This window comes from Epinephelus moara, chromosome 8 (assembly GCF_006386435.1).
Source record: "Epinephelus moara isolate mb chromosome 8, YSFRI_EMoa_1.0, whole genome shotgun sequence".
In the NCBI taxonomy this organism is placed as follows: Eukaryota; Metazoa; Chordata; class Actinopteri; order Perciformes; family Serranidae; genus Epinephelus; species Epinephelus moara.
The window spans coordinates 23657091-23680434 of record NC_065513.1 but is presented as its reverse complement, the minus strand read 5'-3'; the positions used below and the strand labels follow the sequence as shown (position 1 = coordinate 23680434).

At 40.7% G+C, this 23344-nt stretch overlaps 2 protein-coding genes across 7 annotated transcripts in view; one reads left to right on the top strand and one right to left on the bottom strand.

Annotated features, from left to right (window-relative positions):
* LOC126394574 (protein prune homolog 2-like) overlaps positions 1 to 14797 on the top strand; it is a 19997-nt gene extending 5200 nt beyond the window's left edge. The window contains exons 2-12 of one of the 5 annotated variants that reach the window (XM_050051474.1): positions 791 to 1324; positions 3706 to 3794; positions 4138 to 4359; positions 4527 to 4700; positions 4925 to 5024; positions 6193 to 6324; positions 9207 to 9293; positions 9646 to 9744; positions 10126 to 10167; positions 11787 to 11819; positions 13788 to 14797. In XM_050051474.1, coding sequence (XP_049907431.1) covers positions 791 to 1324; positions 3706 to 3794; positions 4138 to 4359; positions 4527 to 4700; positions 4925 to 5024; positions 6193 to 6324; positions 9207 to 9293; positions 9646 to 9744; positions 10126 to 10167; positions 11787 to 11819; positions 13788 to 13818 — 1543 coding nt within the window. In that variant the 3' untranslated portion in view covers positions 13819 to 14797. Of the gene's footprint in view, positions 1 to 790; positions 1325 to 3110; positions 3244 to 3409; positions 3466 to 3705; positions 3795 to 4137; positions 4360 to 4526; positions 4701 to 4924; positions 5025 to 6192; positions 6325 to 9206; positions 9294 to 9645; positions 9745 to 10125; positions 10168 to 11786; positions 11820 to 13787 lie in introns of those variants that run through there. The other 4 variants (XM_050051477.1, XM_050051478.1, XM_050051475.1 and 1 more) reach the window with 4 other exon arrangements.
* Positions 14798 to 16347: 1550 nt separating this feature from the next.
* LOC126394575 (beta-1,3-galactosyl-O-glycosyl-glycoprotein beta-1,6-N-acetylglucosaminyltransferase-like) lies at positions 16348 to 20844 on the bottom strand. Of its 2 annotated transcripts, XM_050051479.1 has the most exons (6): positions 20730 to 20844; positions 19855 to 19933; positions 18414 to 19085; positions 18221 to 18314; positions 17103 to 17507; positions 16348 to 16961 (listed from the first exon to the last, which is right to left on the bottom strand). In XM_050051479.1, exons 3-6 carry the CDS (start codon positions 18716 to 18718, stop codon positions 16476 to 16478), a joined length of 1290 nt encoding a protein of 429 aa, XP_049907436.1. In that variant the 5' UTR covers positions 18719 to 19085; positions 19855 to 19933; positions 20730 to 20844; the 3' UTR covers positions 16348 to 16475. The 2 variants fall into 2 exon arrangements, with proteins under 2 accessions (XP_049907436.1, XP_049907437.1); XM_050051480.1 differs by lacking the exon at positions 19855 to 19933 and having other exon boundaries at positions 20730 to 20827.
* Between the last annotated feature and the right edge of the window lie 2500 nt (positions 20845 to 23344).

Below are 23344 nucleotides of genomic sequence, written 5' to 3'. Positions count from 1 at the left end.
GGGGGCAAACACTTTTTCACACAGGGCCATGTAGCTTTGGATTTTTTTCTTCCTCATTAATAAAACCCTTCATTTAAAAACTGCATTTTGTGTTTACTTGTGTTATCTTTGACTAATGTTTAAATTTGTTTGATGATCTGAAACATTTAAGTGCGGAAAACATGCAAAAAAGTAAGAAATCAGGAAGGGGGCAAACACTTTTTCACACCACTGTATTTACATGAGATATTGAGGAGTGATGATTAAGAATTTTCCCCCTTTAGCTGAGCCTGTGAGTGGATGCTGGGGTGGAGGTGGGACTAAAAGAGCAAGTAGCAGTAACGATGCAGAGAAGCAGCAGCATTGACAAGGCAAAGAGAGAGCTGGGAAGATTTTGCATCTTAAATAGACCGCCAAATTGGGAGGGTGTGTTTTGTAGATGATATATGGAGGGTGATGTATGTTGTGTGTGTATGAATCAGTGCAGCTCAAGTTGACTGCCTGAACTAGCTCACAGGCGTCACTCCGTTATTTAAACTTCATCAGTCTATTGAACAAGCTGAAGAACAGAAATGTCACAATGTGACATCTACTAAGTTGTCCTAACGACAGCATACTGGACAGTTTGAATGTGTGATTGATATGCTGCTTTAAGTAAACCACCCAAAATTTTAGTATTTCAAGAATACATAGACCATACAAAATACCAGAGGCAAATGAATGAGGCTCACTGCAAATATTTGTATTTACAATTCTTTCTAAATTTCTCCTTCTCTCCGCTGTGATCCCCAACCCTCTATTCCCCTAAAAGAAGACACCAAGATGTTACATCACAGTTTTCCTCCCAGCCAACCAGCGAGAACGCTGCATACCAGTGGACAGGAAGTGAGAATCTAACTCAGGATCAAACCCAACATGGCTACAACTACCACCACATTGACCAAAGAACTGAACACCAGAGCGCCCACGCAGCCTGTGTAGCTACTAAACCCAACAGCCAGCAAAACACCACAGATGTCTATGCTGAGTTTACAAGTGATACCACCGCTCTACAGTACGGATCTGAGCAGGCTGAGAGCTATTATGATGCTGGAGGCAATGCTGAGTACAGATTGGATGATCAAAGTCCCAGGTTCACGTATATAGCTGAACGCCAGTATGGAGATGACTCCAACTCTGAACTTCAGTGCTCTCAGTATCACACTGATGACCAGGGGCAGTATGAATCAGACCACGGCCATTACCAGTATGACGGACAGCAATTTTACCAATCACATGTCCAGCCTGAGAGAGAAGATCATGCACGGTATGTGCCGGAGGGATACGTCCACTTCCTTTCCTCAAGGTGAGCTTTCACTTATACAGACTGAAATGTGCCGCTCAGTGAGTTCAACAGGTGTTAGCCATGATTTCATCTTACATTTAAAACCAACAAAGCTGTTGCACTGTCTTATCTCACTTGGTGCTGAGTTTGTAGCTCTAACAGAGAAGACTAATCCACCAAACTCAGTAGATCTGTGCTGTACTGCACAGTCGCCTCTGGTGGTCGTCCGAGATGCCCTCCCATTGTATGAGCGCAGTTGTATGAACTCTTTTAATGGAGGAGCAGCCAGATCATTAATCACTTTGCACACTAGACGAGCATCAGCAAGGCACACAAAGCTGTCAGAGGTCAGTAGATTAAGCCTTTGAATGATGTTACGGTGGTGATAACACAATGGTTTTTGTCCAGTGCCTTGAGTATTTGTGTGTAAAGTATTTGCAGTGGGCTAAGTGTTGTTTTCCCCAGCTTGTGACCTGCTTGTAATAAAGTATGAAATCTGGGGGGAAAAATCATTGAATGCATGTATATTTTTGCTGCATCTAAGGGGAGCTGGTTTTTTATATACCTAGAGTTCCTTAGATTGAATTTTACAGTGTTACACTGCTTCATGTTTCTTAAAAGTCAGCTGTGAATCAATAGTAATTCCTAGATATTTAGAGTGTGACACATTCTGGATCCTTTCTCTCTCTCCTACTGGTATCAGGTAAAGGCCCACCCACTTTGCAATTTAACCTTAGCAAGATAATGTATTTTCGGATAGAGGTTTTCTTGTATTGATCTTTCTAAAAAAAATCAAAATCATACAGACGGATAATACATTCAATTGGGGAAAAAACTGCTCAATTTTTCTGAATCGATAACTTAATAATCTCTTTAATTTAGAAAAATGAGAATTTACAAGATTATTATCATGGTTATAGGGATTATGTCCATTGTGTGTTGACAGAGAGAGATAACAGTGGATTTTCATGGGTTTTCCAAAGACCAAGAGCTGCACTACTGTCTTTTACCACATAGAGGCAGCACAGACCATTTTAAAATTGCAATTGATCCTTCAGGTATCTTTTATTTTCTGTATACCAAAGCAGCTACAGCCATATCAAGCAGCTGTGAAGGCATTTGATTTGTTAGTGCGTAATATTATAGAATATACATTTAGGTGCAAAGAAAGATCAGAGAAGCAGGAACAGCACAGATTGAAATATGTACGGAAATGTGGCTATGTTGTTTTCTGATACGCACCACCATCAGAAAGGATAGGTTCACATGTTTTAAAGTCTGTCCCAAAACGATACTCACATGCCCATATACACATTTTAAGAAGTTTTTGAGCTGTAATTGTTTCTCCTGTCCACTCTGGCCATTTAAAGATCCCTTCCTAACATACAGTGGTTTCCAGTGGAGGAGACGGGGGACAAAAGCCACACTCCAATGTGTGGGGAGTTGGAGACACAAGCATTTCTCAGTCAAGCAGGGCCTAACAAATTATGCTACTGAGTTGTATGATGGGAAATACAGGGCCCATAGCAGGGACTTGCTTCTGTTTTGCACCTTACCTCTCACCCAAGATGCATTTTTTCTCAATCAAAAATCAAAGTCATGTTCTTGAATCAGTATTCAGTGTGTGTACATGTATACGTATGTGCATGAGTGGGCGTATGTGTGTAAGTATACTACAGTTTAATTGTTCCTCATTAGCAGTTGCATCATTGTACTTGCTTTGTCCCACTTTGTAATTCAGATGGCCTGCCCCCTCTTTGGGATGCACGACCCTCCCCTGTGTTTTACTGTGTGTGTGTGTGTGTGTGTGTGTGTGTGTGTGTGTGTGTTAGGGTGCATACACAGCAGACCTTTTCATAATCAAGTGTGACATCATGTGACTTGATTGTGGCTAGAGTGGTTCAGTCTCTCATGCTGGGAGAAGACACCGTGAGGGGAAGGTAGGTGTATTTGGACAGAGGATTTGAAAAAGAGAAAGAAAAGTGTGTGTTTGAGTCTTTGTTTCTATAATCATGTGTGCTGGTTTCTCTGTGCTGCTCCTCCCTATTGTTAGCGGGCCTTATGTTAATCAGACTCTGGTAGTGGGGCTGTGGTTGGGGGGAGGTAGCAACACTGCACAGTATTGTTTCCACAGCCCACACGTGCAGCCTGGGAATGAAGCAGTGAGTCGCTTTCCCTCTGTCTGCTTCTGTAATCTTTTTTGTCCAAAGTCAAATGAACAGTTCTGAAAACTCTTCCTCATTCAATGTCATGGGAAAAGTTAGATTTATTGTCCTTTTGTAGATGATTGTCTTTGGCTTGTTTGTCCCAATACTTTGCGTAGCTGTGCCTTTGATAGCAGTGGTGATAGCCATGATAATTTATGTTGTGGATCATTATTGTCTATCTGTGCCTCTGAGCAGACACTCCCAACAGGGAGACGGTGCAGCAGGGATGATGATGAAGACGGCCTCCAGTGAGGAGGCTGCTGAGGAGATGGATAACAGAGAAGGTAAATAAACAGCAAGATAAACTAAACTTATTTTGCTACTGTTAGTTAAAGTCTTTTGGTATTTTAGTGCAAATGAAAAGTATAAGTTTTATATCAATGTGTAATGTTTTGTTGAGGTTTAGGAAACTGTTCTAAATGTTTTGATTTATATTTTAGCAGTCTAAAGGAAAGAATTATCATGATTTTAGGAGAGGGAGGAGAAGAAGGGTCCATAACTTTAATGTAAATGCACCTTACTCTATAGCAATAAGATGAATGCCTCTTCAAAGACAGTCATATGAGGGGAATCTTACAGTAAATAACCAAATGAAAACTTGAAAATGAACCATCTCTCTTTTACCAGATCCGCCCTCCTCTGCAGATCTGTCAGGCGGGTCCAATCAAAGGAGAAAGCTGACAGCTCCACCCATGAATGTCTCACTGGACCGCAGTGAAGGGTCTCTTCTCTCAGAAGATGCCCTGGACACAGAAGATGAGGCCTTGGATACTGGTGATGATCTTGATGTCAACATAGACGAGCTGGACACACCTGACGAGGCCGACTCACTGGAGTTCAACCGACACGGTCAGACCCATACACACCTGAAGATACAATGCAAACATGTCTAAATGTGCACAGACATACAGACAGACATGCAATCACACATTTTATATTGTCAAAAAAAAACCAGAGTAAAAATATTAATTTGTTTTTATATTGTCTTGTAAAAGTCATCTTTATGTCACAAACAGGAGAAGAGTCTCACCTGGGTGCAGCAGCAGCATCAAGTGAATCTATCGCAGGACACAGAGCAGCTGAGGAGAGCCGAGAAAACAGGCTGTGGAGGAGTGTGGTGATCGGAGAGCAGGAGCATCGCATTGATATGAAGTGCATTGAGCCGTACAAAAGAGTTGTTTCCCACGGAGGTACGCAAATACAAATGCTTAAAATCCATACCTAGCTGTTTCTGCTGTATGTTTCATAGCTTTTGATCATTTGATCTCTACTGATGCCCTCCCTGTTTTTGAGAAATGTTCAATTGTTCCAAATGTTTTTGTTTCCTGCATGATAAAAGAAAAGGTTTGTGCATATGTACTGTAAATGAGACCCACAGTGAGTTTCTTTTTACGTTTATGTTTTATGATTCCAGGTTATTACGCTGAACAGAATGCCATCATCGTGTTTGCAGCATGCTTTCTACCTGACAGTGACTGTGACAACTACAATTATGTAATGGAAAATCTTTTTCTGTGAGTACAGCTGCACTACATCATCCAAAAATCCTGTGGACATGTTAAAAAACCTGAACGTTACGCCTATTTGTGATAGTTTACATCTCATTCCAAAACCATGGGCTGAATTAAATCTCTTCACTCTTCTGACAAGGCTGTGAGCAATATTGTAGGCTCAAAGTCCGTTTTCCAATTTATCCCAAACATGTCAAATGTGGTTGATGTCAAGTCAGTCAAGTTCCTCCCAAACCATTTCTTTATGGATATTATTTGTACATGTAAGCATTGTCCTGTTGAAAGAGGAAAGGGCCTTCCCTAAACTGTTGCCACAAAGTTGGCAGCAACTCTTTATATGAAATATAATGATGTCGATGAAGATTCTCAGTCATTCAGGTCATGGCAATCATAAGTCCTATATCGTAGGCAGCTGGACTTGCCTGAGTTTCTTGAAGACGTTTCACCTCTCATCCAAGAGGCTTCTTCAGTTCTAACAGACTGGTGCAGAGTTGCAGGCTTGAAACCCTTACAGAGATGTCCCTGACAGAGAGAATGTCTTTCTTTCAAGGACAGCAATGTTCACATCTTGGCCAGAGAAACCAGATCATTTAAAAAAGGCATGTAATAAAAAAGTGGAAGGACCATCGTTAAACAGTGGAGGTGGCCTACGACACCTCTTATCACCCACCTACAGTGCAGTCTCAGGATCCCTCCCCAGACGACTTAACACCCATACACACCTGGTCCCACCTAACCCTAACGATACACATGATGGCCAGGTGGGTCAACGAATCACATATGATCTTAACAACTCTGAAACTCAAGGCTCAGACATGACTTCAACGACTCTGTAAGGGTTCACACAGAGTTTAAAGCCTGCGACTCTGCACCAGTCCTTTAGCACTGAAAGAGCCTCTTGGATGAGAGTTGAAACGTCTTCAAGAAACTTGAGCAGTTGCCTACGATATAACTCCTTAGAAAATATCATGATGTGCTGCATTAAAACTTCCTTAATCTGAACTAAGGGGCCTAATCAAACCATGAAAAACAGCCCACACCACAAAACTGCACAATTAAATAAACACATATATATGTGTATAGAATACCACTGAATTAATGAGAATATTGCTTGTGTTGCTGTTTTTACAGTCATCATACACATACACAGTATTTTCTGGTGTCTGTGCAGGTATGTAATCAGTACCTTGGAGCTAATGGTGGCAGAAGATTACATGATTGTTTACTTGAATGGCGCCACACCACGCCGGAGGATGCCCGGCTTCACCTGGATGAAAAAGTGCTACCAAATGATAGATAGAAGGTAATATTCACACAAACAGTGCACAGAAACTGCAATGTATAATATTATAGTATATAGTACAGTATAGTTTTACTGTAATGTTTAACACACACAAACATTCATGCTCCTCCACCAAACAATTTAACTCTCTCCACGGTTCTTTTATTACCAAAAGCTTATTAACCTTTGACTTCAAACATATAATTAAAAAAACACTACAGAGAATAATGAAACACTGTTATGATTATTAGAGATAAATACACTATCACACATATATTGAGATTAAATGACAGGATATAACACTGTTGTCTAAAGCAGACTGTAATGGAGAATTTCATATACATTTATTTGATTAAAAAACAAACTGTAAACAGGGAAAGTAAATAATAAATCATGTCTCCCTTTGCAACACCTCTTATGACAGTGCTCATAGAAAAGAGAGGCTTTAGAAAGATTACTCGCTTGATATCAGAGTATAGGTTTTATTCATATGAATAAAATAGTTTATATGAATAAAATCACACATACTCAGCCAAACTTTCATCAATACCTAGAGATTTTATGACTGATTTGTTTGTTTTATTAGTTTTTTTTTTTTATTGTGATGCAAGAAATAACTGTAACTCAGCCCATGTTTTATGCCAGTATGCCAGCAGGGGGTGTACCTATCATAAATTCTACTAACTATCTGACTGGGATTAACATAAACATGTTTTTCTAATGCTCAACAACAAATGTGGGATGAACTCAGTTGTGCCTTTTGGCTGTAATGATGTCACTGATTATAAGATCAGATCACTTCCTGTTGAAGAGCTCATGGCTGTTGCTAAACAGGAGAGAGAGGAAGGCATGATGGGAATAAAGGTTCAGGGCTTGATCGAGGGGGCAGGTGTGTAGCTTTGTTAGGGAAGCACACTGTGGGGAGATGAATCAAGAAGGAGAAGTTAAACTAGTCAATGTCAAATGATTTGGGTTGATAGACATGGAGTGCATGTCAAAGAGGCAGATGGAAAAAGCCTCAGAAATCAAATTTTTGAGAGGTGGGATGGATGTGTATTCATTGATTTGTTTCACATTGAACACGAATGCCCCAATAAAAGGTGTTGTTGACGGAGTCTCACACACACAGTGTGTGCAAGAGAAGAGTGTACGGGCGTGACAGAAAGCTTCACAATGAAGAGGTTTGACAAAGTAACTCAAGAAAAGTTTGAGACGAAGTCCGTCATGCTTTACTTTGGTTTAGAGCACTTGCTGGATAGGGTGTTAACGGACCACATATTGTAACCAGTAAGGTGGATGTAAGAATTGTTGAAAATTTGGACATGGTCTGTTTGTGTGTAGGAGTGATTCTGAGATGTGGTAAATGTGGGGACAATGAATGTGAAGGAGAGAGAGAACCAGAGTGTTTCTTTGCAAAGGCGATTGTGCAGCATGGGAGATTAACTGTCCAACGAGAGGAAGACAGGAATAATCAGAGCCACAACAAAGACCAGACATAAGTGTGAGGAAGTAGGTAAGGCAAGATATGGTGTGAGAGAGAGGAAGCTAAGGAGGACAAGTCAGTCAGGAAGCATGAGGAATATTGATTTGTGCGGATCAAGTGCAGTTTCTGGCCTCCGTGGCAGTGCTAATTTAGTGTACGGCTGGAGTAGGAAGAAAATCTGATGCAACGAGGAGATTTTTGGATGTTGTAAGAGTTTCTGGAGAAGATGCACAGCAGCTTTTTATAGAAACATTTTTGCTCTCCCAAACGCCGGGAAAATAGGAAATGTATAACAGAGTGGGAAGTGGATGACATAGGAGTATTATTATTATTTTATATAGTGCAAGTGGAGAGTTAGGTTTACATCCAGTAGGTGGCGGTAATGCAGCTTTTTGGATGTCAACTGCCATTAAAGTCCAGAGACAGTCGTTCACTCCACAGTGAGCAGTAAAATTACATCTCTGCATGACACTTCTAAGTCATTCTGAGTCAACTGTGATAGATTTGACACATCTATAAAATGCAACACATTTCACTATGGGATTGTTAACAGAAAGTACACACCATGGCCATGGTACTTTGTTAATCTTCAAATACTACTCATGCTGTTTTTATCTTCTAAAGCTGAACAGCTTCACTCTGAAATACCATGTGCTTTATATCTGCCAGCAGGAATGGTTAAAGGTGCAGTATGCAATTCTGGAGAATGATAATTGTTGGCAGTCTCACTCCTAGGTCTTAAATACCGATGCTTAGGTTGGCTGTTGGACTTTACTGAGAGGATCTGTATTTATCAACCTGGAAATGAGACTCAACAGTCATCCTTTTATCACTTCCATCACTTTTACACTACCTGTTCAAGGCAGGAATGTTGCGCCGTTATGCCACCTCATAGTTCAGTATATAAGGTGCGATTGTGGAAAGGGGGGGCAGAGTTGTCTCGCGTCTGATCCAGGAACAGAGGTAGTAACAGCCTCAAAATTAGGTCTGTGTGACAAATCAAGCAGGAAAGAGGTGACCATGGGTGGAACGGGTGTGACGTTTCCTGGTTTGAACCTAGGGTGTGGGAGCCCTTCTGTGAGGAGGGTTTTCTCCGGGTACTCCAGCTTCCTCCCACAGTCCAAAGACATGCAGGTTAAATGGTGACTCTAAATTGTCCGTAGGTGTGAATGTGAGTGTGAATGGTTGCCTGACTCTATGTGTCAGCCCTGTGATAGTCTGGTGACCTGTCCAAGGTGTACCCCGCCTCTTGCCCAGTGTCAGCTGGGATAGGCTCCAGCAAACTGCGACCCCCAACAGGATAAGCGGTTATGAAAAATGAATGAATGTATAGTATGCCTTTCTGAATAAGTAAGTAAGTTATAGTTTTTAATATAGCTTCTACTAATCTGTTTATACCACTTTTTCTCTCGTCCCACAGACTGAAGAAAAACCTTAAGATGTTCTTCATTGTCCATCCTTCCTGGTTCATACGGACTTTGCTGGGAATCACCAGACCTTTCATAAGGTTTGTAACTTCACATTCAGAGAACAATCTCAACTGCAGAACAATACAGGACAGGATGCACATCGCAGGTTTTAATTACAGAAAATTCACACATTGCACTCTTAACTTTACCAGTATCTATAGCCACACCACCAGTACATGATCTAAAGTAATTCCACAACAGTATCACAGTTCCCAGGGTACAGGATACACAATTCAGGATCTATTATCACTTAACACCACCACAAGTCGAACACCCATTGTGACCTTAACTGTGTCCAAGATGAGAGTTTGATTACACTGGAAATTCAGGAGCCAACTGTCACGCACGTTACTGAGACAATGATTTCTTTATGATTTCTGTTTTCTACAGCTCCAAGTTTAGCAGTAAGATCAAGTATGTGAACAGTCTGCAGGAGCTTGGAGAAATCATCCCAATGGAGTACGTCCACATTCCACCCAGCATTGTAAAGTGAGTCAACCTGGATTTTTGTGTACCATATGAATCTACTGGTCACATGTGGAAACATGAGGTGAAAACAACAACACCTTTTCCCCTTGTGTGCAAATATCTGATTATTTTGAAAGCTTACAACACCACTTAATGGCAGTCCACCAGGAGACCATGTCCTTTTATCTGTTTTTGGTGACAGCCTGCCATCATAGTCTGTACAGAGGGACCATGTGAACAAATGAACTGCTTTGCCTCTCCTCCTCCATTCCAGCTTTACCAGTTTAAAATTGCCAACTAATTGCCAACTAAAACTTGTTTGTCAAGTCTGTCTTAGACAGTAGCATTGTTTGTTTACAGCGGATGCTTGTGGACTAAAAAAATCTCTCACTTTGCCCCAAGGTATGACGAGGAGAGGGGTTTACACAAATTTGCATGCATGAGGTAAATCACCTAACCTGCCTGTGTTGATCAGTTGGTTGTGTGTAAGTCTCCCCGAAAAATCCTTCAACGCTGTTTTGAATTTCCTCATGCTGGGACTAACCTTTGACTGACCTTTGGCTGTCTCCCTGTCTAAGATGAAATGAGCCAGATATTGATTTTTCCTTACTTGTCTCATTCAGTGATGTGGCTGTTGCTGTAAATTGGTTAATATCACTGTTCATTCAGGAGAGAGTGGGAAATAGGCTCAGCGGGAAGATTCCCAGTGAACCGGGCTGGGCAAGGGCCTGTGACAGGGTTGGTAAACAAAATAGTTTTAAAATAGAACATGTGGGTTGTCATGTTAGGTTTTTTAAAAGACAACTCTTGCAAGTACGTTGAGGACTATATTCAGCACCAGCTTCACACAACAGCATTAAGCAGTAGGCTAACTTAACTGGAGACCATTGACAAACGGAGACCTCCCACTTTAGATCCATTTCCTGTATCTGTGTCTCATGGGTTTCACCTCTGCCAGGTCCATGCCCCTTTAGGAGACTAGCGGTGGTCCTGAGTCCATTCATTCCAATGGGAAAAATGAACATGAGCGCAGAATATTACCGTTTCCTTCACTCCATAGCCACTGAAAAAAAAATACTGGACCCATTTTTCATAAGCCCTAACCCTTCTAGACATTATGACATGGAAATGACTTTTTTCTGGTGAGATGGCAACAACTGATGTGATCTTACACCCTAGCAGATAAAAACGAGCAGCAAAATAACAAACTAACATTAAATTTGTACTGTACATAGTGTTGTATTGTTCTGAATCTGATTTCATCCATCCACACAATGTTTGCTTCACTTCCAAACGAGGTGGGGGCATGCAGGGAGAGACAACCACGCCCACTTAGAAGACCGTAACCGAACTATTTCATACCGTTGGCACAGCTTTTAATGCTTTATCTTCTGTTATAGAGTATCTTTGACTTAACCATGACAAGCTATGCCTGGACACACAAGCCATGTGACCCTTGAGTTCTGATGCGTGATGATGTAGGTTGTCACCCATACCTTAAATTACACCACAGGCTACACTTGCAGAAGCCCAGGTAGAGGATGCGAGTGAGAAAGAGCGAGAAATATAAACATTTGAACAAATAACCAATACTGTTGCTTTTTTCTGGTGAGGAAATTTTCTGTGGAAGAGAAAATACCATTGAAATATTATGCCATTTTATGTTTTATGATTTTTATGATTACTTTTATGATTGCTCTAAGGGTTCATGTCTTGAGTCTGAAAACTAGAGACTGACCTTTTGACCCAGTGCTTGTAAAAAAGTGTTTAAAGTGTGTGAGGGTAAAATGTTGGCTCTGTTGACTGGTTTATTGTTGGAAAACTTTTGCTCCCTGTGCATCGCAGTGCATCTGTGGCTCACTCCTTTGATCCTGAAAAACTCCCACCTTAGACACTGATGCTTGATTTCCTTTCCTTCCACTCACCTTCCTGTGGCAGTGTGGATACAGGCTACTAATCCCCAGCAACTGCATGTGTACTGACTATATGGTCCCCACCTGTCGCTTATTAACCTCCCTCGCTAACCTTTGCTCTCTCTGCCTTCCAACCCAATGCTAAACCAGACTGGATACAGAACTGCAAGACGCAGCAGCTAAGTAAGTAGTGGGCCGTTCTTCTCTGTCAGCGAGAGAGAGAATGATTTCTGAATATTGTGATGAACAGGAAAGAAACGCCCAAATAGAGCGAGTTTACACATCAGCTGCTGTGCCAGATTTTTTAGTATTAATATAACTTGGTCAAGTGGTATTGTGCCATGTTACAGTCCCTGTGAACTGTGTGTCTCTTTTTAGCTCTGCATCTTTTGATCACAGAATAACCAGACTAGCCTTATATGTAGTCAGCTAACTGCTTCTAAACTTGCCTAGGTGTCACTTATAAAGCTCTGATTAGCCAAGACATGGATGAGACATACAGGCACTCATTTGCGAGAGAAACACAATAGAAAATCTTCTCATGCTTACTGTATATTTTACATTACATCAACGGATTCAACTTTAGATATTTCACTGCTAATTTACTTGCAGTGAAACAATAAACAGTTCTGACTGACTGACTGAACTCTTTCATGCTGGTCTGCCTGCCTAGCATTTCATTGGAGACAATGCTTGTGACAATGTTTCCATGACCAACAAAGACTGTGATAGTAATTAAATGCTGGGCTCAGGTAACAACATCTATTACAAAGCCATGGTGCCTGCTGCAGTGAATAAATCTGTTTTTACGAACAAGGAATACAAAATAATTGATGGAGACAGTAGAATGATGACATAATCATGTATCCAACCTGCTGCAGAGATAACCCATCAGTCAGAGTAAACCATCTTTAAAAATGCCAAAGTGAATACATTCTTTACATCTAAGTGCTGATCAAATGCTGATTTACACTGTTGTAGTTAACAGAAAAACATAATATGCGTGTAGTTAGAATGTCAGTATGCATATCTAATGTCCAATTTCAGTTACAGTCATAAAATATGTGCCTTTGCAACAGTCCTAGTTTAGCTTTTATAGCAGCACAGTTGCCAGCAGAAAATGTTGGCAATGTCAGTTTCTGTAAACCACGAATGTGTTACATTTGCACATTTCATTGGTATCATATCAGTGTTTCTAAAGTGACGTTGTAAGTATATAAGCTGACTTTGTTGTTATACTGTGTGTTAGAGGTGGATGATTGAGAGACCCTCAGACCATACCCCTGCCATACTGCTTCAAACCACTGTTAGAGACTAACAACTAACTAACAACAAAACCAACTGTTCTTTAGTCATCACTGAGTTTCCAGCAGCTTTTAGCCAGCAAACATGGGTGTTTTGTAGCGACCTGTTGCTGTTTTTCCACCAAAGATAGAGCGCCACGAAAAATGTTTTTTTACTGAGACATCCCTGCTTTTCCAGCGTGGACTGTGCCCCCAAAACTCGGTATTTAAGCCAAAACATTATCTTCTCATAACCATTACCAAGTGATTTTTGTGCCAAACCTAACCACGTTAACAACAGTGTTGTTTAAATGTAAATTTTTAATATATCCACTACATCAGTGGTTCCCACCTGGTCCAGCCACGGGGTCCAGATTTCTCCTTAGTCATTGGTTTGAGGTCCACACAGTTTAAAATATTCAGCATCATACTTGTGTTTGGCCATGTCGTCGAGCTAGTTTGCTTTCTCTGTGTAATAGTTGTCCATGGAGTCACTCCATCTACAGCAGGAAATGGGACTTTAACATAAAGCTCTGTGCTGGAAATTCACTGTGCTTAAAAATGAATTTTTTTTTTTACAAACTTGACACGTTTGCGAGTCACTTGCGGTCCATTCAGAATGGCCCCGCAACCCACTTTTGGACCGTGACCCACCAGTTGGGAAACACTGCACTACTTTATAATGTACAAATGTAACTTGTCAATGGTTTGCAGAAAGTCCCCATTTTTTGTGGATTGCTTGCGGAGGTATGTAGTTCATGATCTGACCACTGTTTTTATTGGCAGTCCCTCTGCTGTAAATGTTTAATTCTAATGCCTCACTGACAAAGATGTACTACAATTCTTCCTCATCTTCTCTCCCTCTCAGAGCCGACAGGAAGGGGAGCTCCTTTGTCTGACAGTTTCAAGATACCTGGCTGCTACCTACCTTCTCCCTGCATTATGCTGTGCTCTACCACAGCATATCTGAATATAAGCCAGCCTGCAGCATGATGTGTACGGCACGTAGTTGTTACACCAACAACTAGCAACGGGTTAGAAAGGAAGATGCTGTGGTACAAAACATCAGGCAGTTGCTTGTTCATTGAGGAAAATACTAACCTGAGGGTGCTGAACATAATACTGTATTTACAGTGCAGAGACTGTCACTGTGCCGAAGGGAAGATGCTTTATCCTGTATTACTGTACCTTACACAGCACTTGATTGTGTCCCCCATACTGTAGCGATTGTTTTCTTTGACTTAATCTTTAATTTGAACAATACTTTGATTCCCATGTGATTCACTGTGGAGGAATTACTAACCGGCTTTGTCACATTCATGTATTAATCTGTCCTGTCAGCTGTACCTTTTGTAGCCCATCTTCATAATGAAAAGTAGGGATTCTCTGAAGCTGTGGCGAGGCTGATGACACTTACAGCTAATAACCAAACACATGCAAACATAAATTGTATTACAGCCCATCTGCTCGCACATAAACATTTGTGTTGCCTTGGTAATTGGGATGTGACTGTAATGTAGCTCTGTCAATAGTCTGTAATGTTAAGGGACACTCTATTTAGACTGTAATTTTAGGTAGTCAACAGTTTACAATAATATGATTCACACATGACAAAATCTTTGTACTGCACCTGTGTGTTCAGTTTTAATGGCATGAAACAGAATGGCTGAGCCGAGGTTTTTGAATAGTTACCGATGGCGGAGGTGGCTCCTGTCACAGTGGGTTTTTACATGATGTCACCATCTCACTCAGCACCTCATACAATCTTTAAAAGGCTTTCATCTAATAATACTGTGTCACTGTGAAAAAAACTTGCAACATCATAGCATAAAGGTAGCAAAACAGCAGTTATCTACAATGACCCTGAGAGCTCAGCACACTTTCAGCTGAAGAGAACAGCATGAATTTGACAACGTATGAGCAGCAAGCTGAGAAAACACAAGCGAATACAGAAACATGCTGCAAATTTCAGCAACGTTTTCTGTCCTTGATTGCGTTTTACCGTTTCTGTATGTGTGTTCTTAAGTTGTGGTGCGTTAAGTTTTGAGGGCCAGTGTAGTTATGAGTAGCTGCAGTAATGTGTTGCATGCTTTCAGTTGCGACAGTTTGAGATGACTCTGATCTGATTACTCACCCGAAGCATAACTGTGTAATGAGAGAGAGAGAGAGAGAGAGAGAGAGAGAGAGAGAGAGAGAGAGATTGTTGGGAGTGATGAGGAAATTCTAAATGTTGAATGATGGTTAAAGAGGTAAAGTATGGGGAGTGCAACCCAATCGCCAGAATCAATGTTGGCATCGTACATTTTGTACATTTCTACATACCACAGATACGTTATATTTGTATGTTTCATATGTGTGTATTTACATTTTAAGTATTAAATTCTATGTTGTGACAATGTTCTGGTAAGGTGTGATTAGGTTAGGCTCAAAAAACACCTGGTTCAGGTTCGGAAAACATTGTGTTTCCGCTTAAAATACCCGGTTTGGTCACTGCAAGCCGCTTATTTACATGTTATCTAAATTACATCTTTATTGAAATGTTGATATATTTATAAAACGTACAAATGCAATGTCTCTGTAGTTTGCAGAAATGTATAATACCAACATTTTATTCTGGTGACTGGGCTGAGATAGTGCCTACTGTTCAGATTGAGATGTGTACCTTTATTTGCCTTTTCTTACATTTGTATACATTTGTTTGTCGCTTGCAAGGTATTCATTTGTTGTAAAATATGTCCAATGTTTTACTTCATTAAAGATGTGTTCCTCCTCAACAGTCTTTACAAAAAGAATACTATACACCACAATAAACACATTGCTCATTGCATAATAATCAAAAGTACCCTGTCTGCACAGACTTTTTTGTTTTATAACACTGAATCACAGTGACACCTATATATGTAATGTCAAAATTAATACAGATTAATCCATATAAAAGCACAGGGTCAACTGCTAGAATCTTTTTGCAGCAGCAATTTGTCCACAGTCTATGTAGAACAGTTTATATCAGCTTAAAACTTTGGACAGTGGACAGACACTCGCTACTGGCCTGTAATGTTACTCCAGTAGTAGCAATTTACTGCTGCTCATCTGTCCATGTTACTCTTTCCTCCTCTTAACTCGGTGCTGCTGGCATACTGTTATTATTGTTATCACTGCTGCTAATCTTAGAAACACTTTGCAGCATCAGCAGGTCTTTCTTTTTTATTCCTTCCGTGTTTTTTTCCCAGCATGACAGGTGGGGGCCTTTCCGCCTGCAAGGTGGGCCGGCCCATCTGGCATTTGCCAGAATTGTCAGATGGCCAGTCCTAGCCTGGCTCAGGCTCTGTCACGCTGCATGGTGACTGTAAGTGAGGAGCAGTTTTTGCCATACAACATTGTTGTTTTGAAGTCATTCCTACATAACGACACATTCCAAATGTAAACAATTTTAAATATAAACATCGTGTTTTTTAATTACCTGTAGCAAAAGATGGTTCCAATAGCTCTCATAGTTGTAAGACAGTCAAATTTGGCTTTGAGTCATTCTTTGTTGCCAGAGAAACAACCAGCACACCTAATGTAACTCAGCGAGTGCCTTCTGTCTCAGATACTTCTCCAAGCAGTAGATAGCAATGGGATCTATGTCTGTGTCAAACTTATTGGCAAAGAGGTGATGCTGATTAAGCATCCACTGCAGGTCTCCAGCACCATACACACAAATTGCCCGCACATGTGTGCCGTGACATTCTGGATACACAGCCTGCAGTGAACCCAGTGGACCCTCATGCCACTGCCACTTCACCAGCCGTGCAATTGCGTTGACGTCTGTCATGTCATATTTGGGGTTGGGCCACAGTGATCCAGGAACACCAGGCATTCGTTGAATGGTCGCCCAGAGGAACTCATCAGGACTGTAGGTGTCTTTGGCCCACTCGATCAGTGCTTGTATTCGGTTGTCCTCCAGTACGCTTCGGATGTAGCCTCGGTTAACCACAATGTAGGCATTTCCTGACACAATGGGCAGGTTGAAGGGGGGTGGCATCTTCACCCTTCCTGCTGCCTGAGACGGTTGAAATAGTGAATTAATATGATGGTGATGGTCGTTAAAGTCAATCTAAACAAAAAGTTACAACCATAAAGTTACAGTGCAACATATCAATATAGCCAGGTGACACATCATAAAAATCTACAAAAGAATTACCTGGATTTGCCCATCAACTATCTGGTGAGCATTGGACACCCTCCACTTCTTTTCTGGAGGCATTTTTTCTGACTCCAAGCTGTTACTGCCCTTCAGTGAACGCAGCGCCCGTACTATCTCCAAGTTGGTTTTCAGTGGGAAATCTTGGCCACAAAGGTTGATGAAGTACTTCCATCTGGTTGAGGCGTTATAGAGGTCAGCCATACAGTTGAGATCAGCCTGCACTCGTGGCCAGGCAGCATAGACTACACTCACAGCCTCGCTGACCATGAAGACATTGGGGAAGCAGGAAGTAATGCCTCTGATGGCAGAGACAACCGAAGGCTCTGATTTATTGTCCATGTGGACGCAGTAGATATTTTGAGGGGCGTAGATGGCTCGCAGCAGTCGCTCAAAGTTCTGCACCTAGAGTACATGAAGAAAAAAAAAACATTAAGTGTACGTGTATGTTTCATAGACTCATTGTTACATGTATTTTGCCTATTTTTGGGACAATTTAAACGGGCACTCCAGCAATTTAGTATTGCTATTCTATAAAACAGGGAGACTCAAAAGAGACAGATTTAAAGAAATGGTCAAGCGTAGCAGAGGCCAAAATATTATAACAGTTTTTCATGTCTAGTAGGGATGTTACAAGAACTGGTATTTCAGTACCAAGTTGATGCCAAAATTGTAAAAGTGCGATGGTACTTGTTTTTCTGCAGTACCATAGGTACCAGGGATGCAATTCTTCTGGACCTGATGGGACAGTATATATGCTTGCATGTGTTCTAGTATGCCCCCATCTCCTAGTCTTAATTGATTCATCCGCCTTGCTGCCACTCAGATGCCCCTAGATCACAAAATATTTCCCTCTGGTGTCCAAGCGCCAAAGAATCATCTGTTAATCTGTACACTCATATTCTGTATTAAATATTATCTTAACTTCATTCTTCTGTCTCTCCTGACTGAAATGCATGTCTGGTATCGTGACATGCCTTGTCCTTAGTATGGGGCAGGTTCCAAAAATATTAGATTCCTTGCAAGAGGTAAACTGAACTCCATATCTTAAATCAGTGGAGTGACCCTTTAATCACTGATTGTTTAAAAATTAAATCACTGCTTTAGACTTTGCATACCTTATGATGCACAACCATGGAGTAAGCCAAAGGGAATTCCTCTTCTTCCTGGCTTAACGGAAAAGTCAGGTATTTCCTGCTTGACTTGAAATTCCTGTAAATACACAGCATTGAACAATTTTTTTTCCATATCCAATGCATTGAAACAATATTCTTCAGTTATTCAATTGCTGAAACCTTTAGAGGAACACACCCGCAGTCTTTGGTTGCATGGATATAATACTCATCGGGGATCTGAACACTCTTCTTGAAGTCTTTCGTGATGGTCAGTAACTTGGCCTGCTCCACGGCCTCCATGTCTCCCTGCAGGATTGCTGAACAGTCGCACACGCTCTCTGGACTGCCATCAGCATCTTCATACTCCAACCAGCTGTACCTGAGAATGTAGGTCGGGTGCCAGCCTATTTTGGGGTGACTGAGCAGGGAAATCATCCATAGTGATGCCAGTACAGCAGTGAGCTTCAGCAGCAGCAGACATCTTTGTTTCAGTCGCTTCATTGTTTGAGAGGATGACCTCAACTAAGACACTTTTACAGTGTGCACTCTGTATGTAGTCCAGCTGCACTTGGTCTTTATAGCTCTTTCATATAGTCAGTGATTTATTATGTGCTGTCTATGTGTCTAAAATCATTACCTGAATCGTTATTTTAGGCTACATGCACTACTGAGCTGTTTTGTCTCTAAAATTACTTATGAGTTAGTTGAACAATGTCCGATGGATGCTTTGGTAGGTGATTTTCTAGATATTCCTTAATGCTGTGATTTTCTGAACATCAGCATGGCTGTATATTATATTTATGGATGTGCAGATAAGTTCCTCTTGTTATGGATCCAGGCAGATTAGTCAGTCCACATGTTGTTGTCCCTGGAAACAAGATAAGAAACGCGTTGTGGACAAATCAGTTCTTTCACCAAACAGGATTTTTTGAAGTATGAAATGTAAAGCTGATCATAAAGCAAAGTTTGTGTATCCATGTAGATATTTTTAAGAGGAAAAAAAGATGGAGTTTTGGAGTTGGAGTTTAGATAAACAAAAATCAAAGTTTACCTTTCAGCCCGCTAAAGTTTAAGTAAAAATGTTTTAAAATTCTACTTTTGTGTTTAGTCAAGCAGATTTTTAAACAAGGAAAGGCTGTTGAGGAGGAGCACATCTTTAATAGATGAACCTTTGACTTCTGGCAAGGTATTGGCAATTACATCATTCTTTTTTAATAGTTTCCAGGAAGATTTTTTACATGTGTGCTAAATAAAAATACCAAATGAGGTGTCCTCACATGCACGACATAGCGAACCCAACCCAACTCTCCACATGGACACACATTTACAGTTCTGAATATCCCAATAGGGTCTAGCCAGGGGTCAAATTACACATGGAAACAAAACAATATTTAAAGTTGTTTTCAGAAATCAGTTGAAACTGTTCGATACAACTAAGGCAGTCTTTATTTTGCCCTAGACCCCTTTGGATAAGTAAAGCAGATGAAACAGGAATTTCTGCTTTCTAAAATGGTCTGTCAAGCACCGGCACTCAAAAATGAGGTAATACTGAGGTTCGATGTCCAGTCCTATTTACTTCTTAATGACAAACACACATTTGTTTGCCTAACTAACGTCAATTCATCGCTATTACTTACTTGTGTCACTCCCCCGTAGCCTCCACACTGGAGTGCCGCGCGTAAAGTGCGCACGCCTGGTATCCAATCAGAGGAGTCGCTGATAAAAGGCACAACAGTTTTGGCTTTAAAAAATATTGTCGGAATTTTCAAATAAGGTTAGACAGTCCGGGGAAAACCCTGAAGGCTCCGGTGAGGGCTTTGCTATTCTGACATCATTCCTGAAACAAAATCTTGAAGCACTGCTGGCTGGGCTTGTTCTTCCAGATTCAGTAAATTCCACTCCACAGTGATGTAAAAGACCATCTGACCATACTGTACTTTACATTCTCCTTAATTCTTCATTCCGTTCTACATTGACTGCGGTTACTAATGACTGAGACGATTGGATAGCTGTTCTTCCCACCTGGATCAGTCAGACTAATTTCATCCAGTGTCCGTAACCAGCCTCACATTTTGGAGTAGCCTATTTTAAATCAGTTGTAATCGTGCATCTTAAATCCCACTCAATGCAGAGTACACCAGAAACTGGGCAACTGAGACTCCAAGTCAAGGAAAAGAAGTGATCTTTACTTTATTTTGTCATTTTCAGATTTCCTCTTAATGGAGCAATGTCTCACCAGCATTTTAAAGTTATAACAATTTGTTTTCATCCCTAAAACTGTATTTTTTGTTACTCGTGTTGTTTTTATCGGTTTTATTTTATTTTTTCCCCCATTTCTATTATCTCCTCTATAAGGTGACAGGGACTACCTTAACAAACTAAGCTGATGTTTTCAGTGACTTTGTATAGACTGAACCATTGTAACATTATTAGGCAAAAAAAATCTAGCAATCAAAAGTCACAATTACATCTTTTGTTTACCTAAATCACAGAATAGTTCAATGTTTCCTACCTTTACTTTACAAGCAGCAGGTCCCGTACGAGTCTCTCTCTCTCTCTCTGTAAGCCTGCTGGGTGCAGCTGCTCTGGTTTGTCAATGTGTAAACACCTGGGGCACAATTGCCTATAACAGTGAGACTTCCTGTCAGACTTTTTTTTTTTTTTTTTTTCAAATTTAGTCTTTTACCCCATATTATAAGTTAAAAAACCCCACCAGAAACAGTGAAAGATGTCCTCCTTTTTTCAATAGTGCTCTGGGTATAGTTTGAAATGATCATGAATGATGTTCAGCTCCCAAAAATTACATAACCCTCCTGACAGACGGAGCTCATTTCAAAGCCTTTAAAGTGTTTGCAGATTAGACCACTGCGGTGCTGGTTTGCTGCAGGCTTGACACTGGGGATTTAAGCCTTCAGTTTTTAGCTTCAGTTTTATGCTTTTATTCTGAAACCAAGTTGTTCAGATGGGCTTTTCCTGCTAAATCCTACACCCTGACTCATCCTGAGTTTTTTAGACCATCTAAATGAATACAATTATTACTTTCACCTTATTTTTATGACATCTATGAACACAGTTATATAAACTGATGTATTTTAAGTGATGATCTACTAGCTTATACTAACATTTAAAATAGCACAGCATCCCAGCAGCTTGAGTTTTGAGAAACAACCTCTCTGCTGAAGCTTTGGACTTGAACACAGTTCAGTGGGGCAATGACACAGGTCTGAAAAGACCAGGATGACTGTACTCATTATTAAAAGAGAAGCAGTAATCATGCAAATACAAAAGATTCCAATGATTGTTGGTTTATCATTTTTTTCTTCCCTTTCTTTCTTATCACATGAGGAAGCTGTGAAGATAGACTAAATGAAAACTGATAGGAAGTATGGTTTGTAACCTTTTAATTCAGAGGAACACATAAAGACATGTCTGAAGTTACTGTGAGATTCTCATGTTTAAAAAAATATTTGGAGCACTGACATTCATTTTCCATAACTACTCATCCTGTTGGGGGTCACAGGGGTGCTGGAGCCTATCCCAGCTGACACTGGGCGAGAGGCGGGGTTCACCCTGTACAGGTTGCCAGACTATCACAGGGCTGACACATAGAGACAGACAACCATTCACACCTACGGCCAATTTAGAGTCACCAATTAACCTAACCTGCATGTCTTAGGACTGTGGGAGGAGGCCAGAGTACCCAGAGGAAACCCACACTGATCACGGGGGAGAACATGCAAAGTCTGCACAGAAGGGCTCCCCAAAACCGGCTCCAAACCAGGAACCCTCTTGCTGTGGAAAATATCAAAAGAAGCCACTGAGACTTTAAACCTTTATCGGTGAAGTTTATAGATTATAAATGATGGTTAATGATTGTTTAAATGTAATAAAATTATTAGTTTCTCAGATCTGACTTTATAGAACCATGCAAATGGGGATACACATACACCCTGGGGAGCTTTGGAGCACCACAGGGGGTAAATCAGTGGTGGTGTAGAGGGTATACACAGCTATATGCAGTATACCCACCTCTTTTTCTGGCTGTTTACAGTTTACCACTGGGGTAGTGGTATCTTTGGTAAATGTTGATTTAAAGATACTAGTCATGCATACCTGAAGTCCTTAATTAATTATACCACTAAAATGTTGGTGCAACTTATCAAAATGATGGAGTTAAATGCAACTATAAATGCTGTCTTAGTCTTAAAAAAATGTTTTGTTGTGGATTTAGTGATGGATTCTAATTTGAAATATATATGCTTTTGTTTTCTTCCAAAACATTTTTTGTGATGGTCAGGGTGTTAATTTTTAAGTTTTGGTGTTTGGATCCCAAAATTGCAGAGACAGAGGCAAGGACAGATCTGGGGTTGTTTATTGAAAGAATACTGTCTCAAAGGAAAAAGGCAAGAGGCTGGAGATGGTGGCTGAGGGCTGACTGGCGTTGCAGGTGAGGTGGCACCAGAAAAATAGCAGCACTGGAGACTGCAGGCGAGGCACACTGGAAAACTATAAACAGGAAAAACTCAGGTCAGTCCATACTCTAAATAACAAAAACTCAAAGAAGCTCACGTAAGTCACAAGACGCTGTGATGAACAAGGGAATCATCAGGGACAGACTGCAATGGGATAATCTGGCACAGGAGTGGTGTCTTGACCAGGCTTTTATGGCAGGAGTGATTACTGATGAGCACCAGGTGTGCCTCGTAATGAAGGCCCTGCTCAGCCAGCCACATCCTCAGCTGCCCACACACTGCCAGGGAGAAAAAACAGAAAGGAGGGGAAAAAGAAAACACAGAACAACCCCAAACACAAAACCAAACACCAAAACAAACATCATCATGACACAGGGGGCCCTTGGCTGAAAAGATATTTTAAAGGGGGTTAGTATTGAAAAAAGTTTGAGAACAACTGATCTAGACAGTCGACTGCTGATTAATTACTATCAAATTATTGCTGTGTCACTGAAAATGTGTAAGGATCAGGAGACTGTGTGAACCACAGTTAAAATACAAGTAAAGGCCCAGTGTGTAGGGTTGAGGGTCATCTATTGGCAGAAATGGTATATAAGATTCATAACTATCTTTTTATTAGTCTATAATCGCCTGAAAATAAAAATTGTTGTGTCTT

Excerpts from the sequence above, each read along its gene's own strand:
- LOC126394575 (XM_050051479.1), bottom strand. The coding sequence starts at position 18,718 with ATGAAGCGACTGAAACAAAGATGTCTGCTGCTGCTGAAGCTCACTGCT. Across the intron at positions 17,508-18,220 it reads CCATGGTTGTGCATCATAAG|GTGCAGAACTTTGAGCGACT; the intron begins GTATGCAAAGTC and ends CATGTACTCTAG. Across the intron at positions 16,962-17,102 it reads TAGTTGATGGGCAAATCCAG|GCAGCAGGAAGGGTGAAGAT; the intron begins GTAATTCTTTTG and ends CAACCGTCTCAG.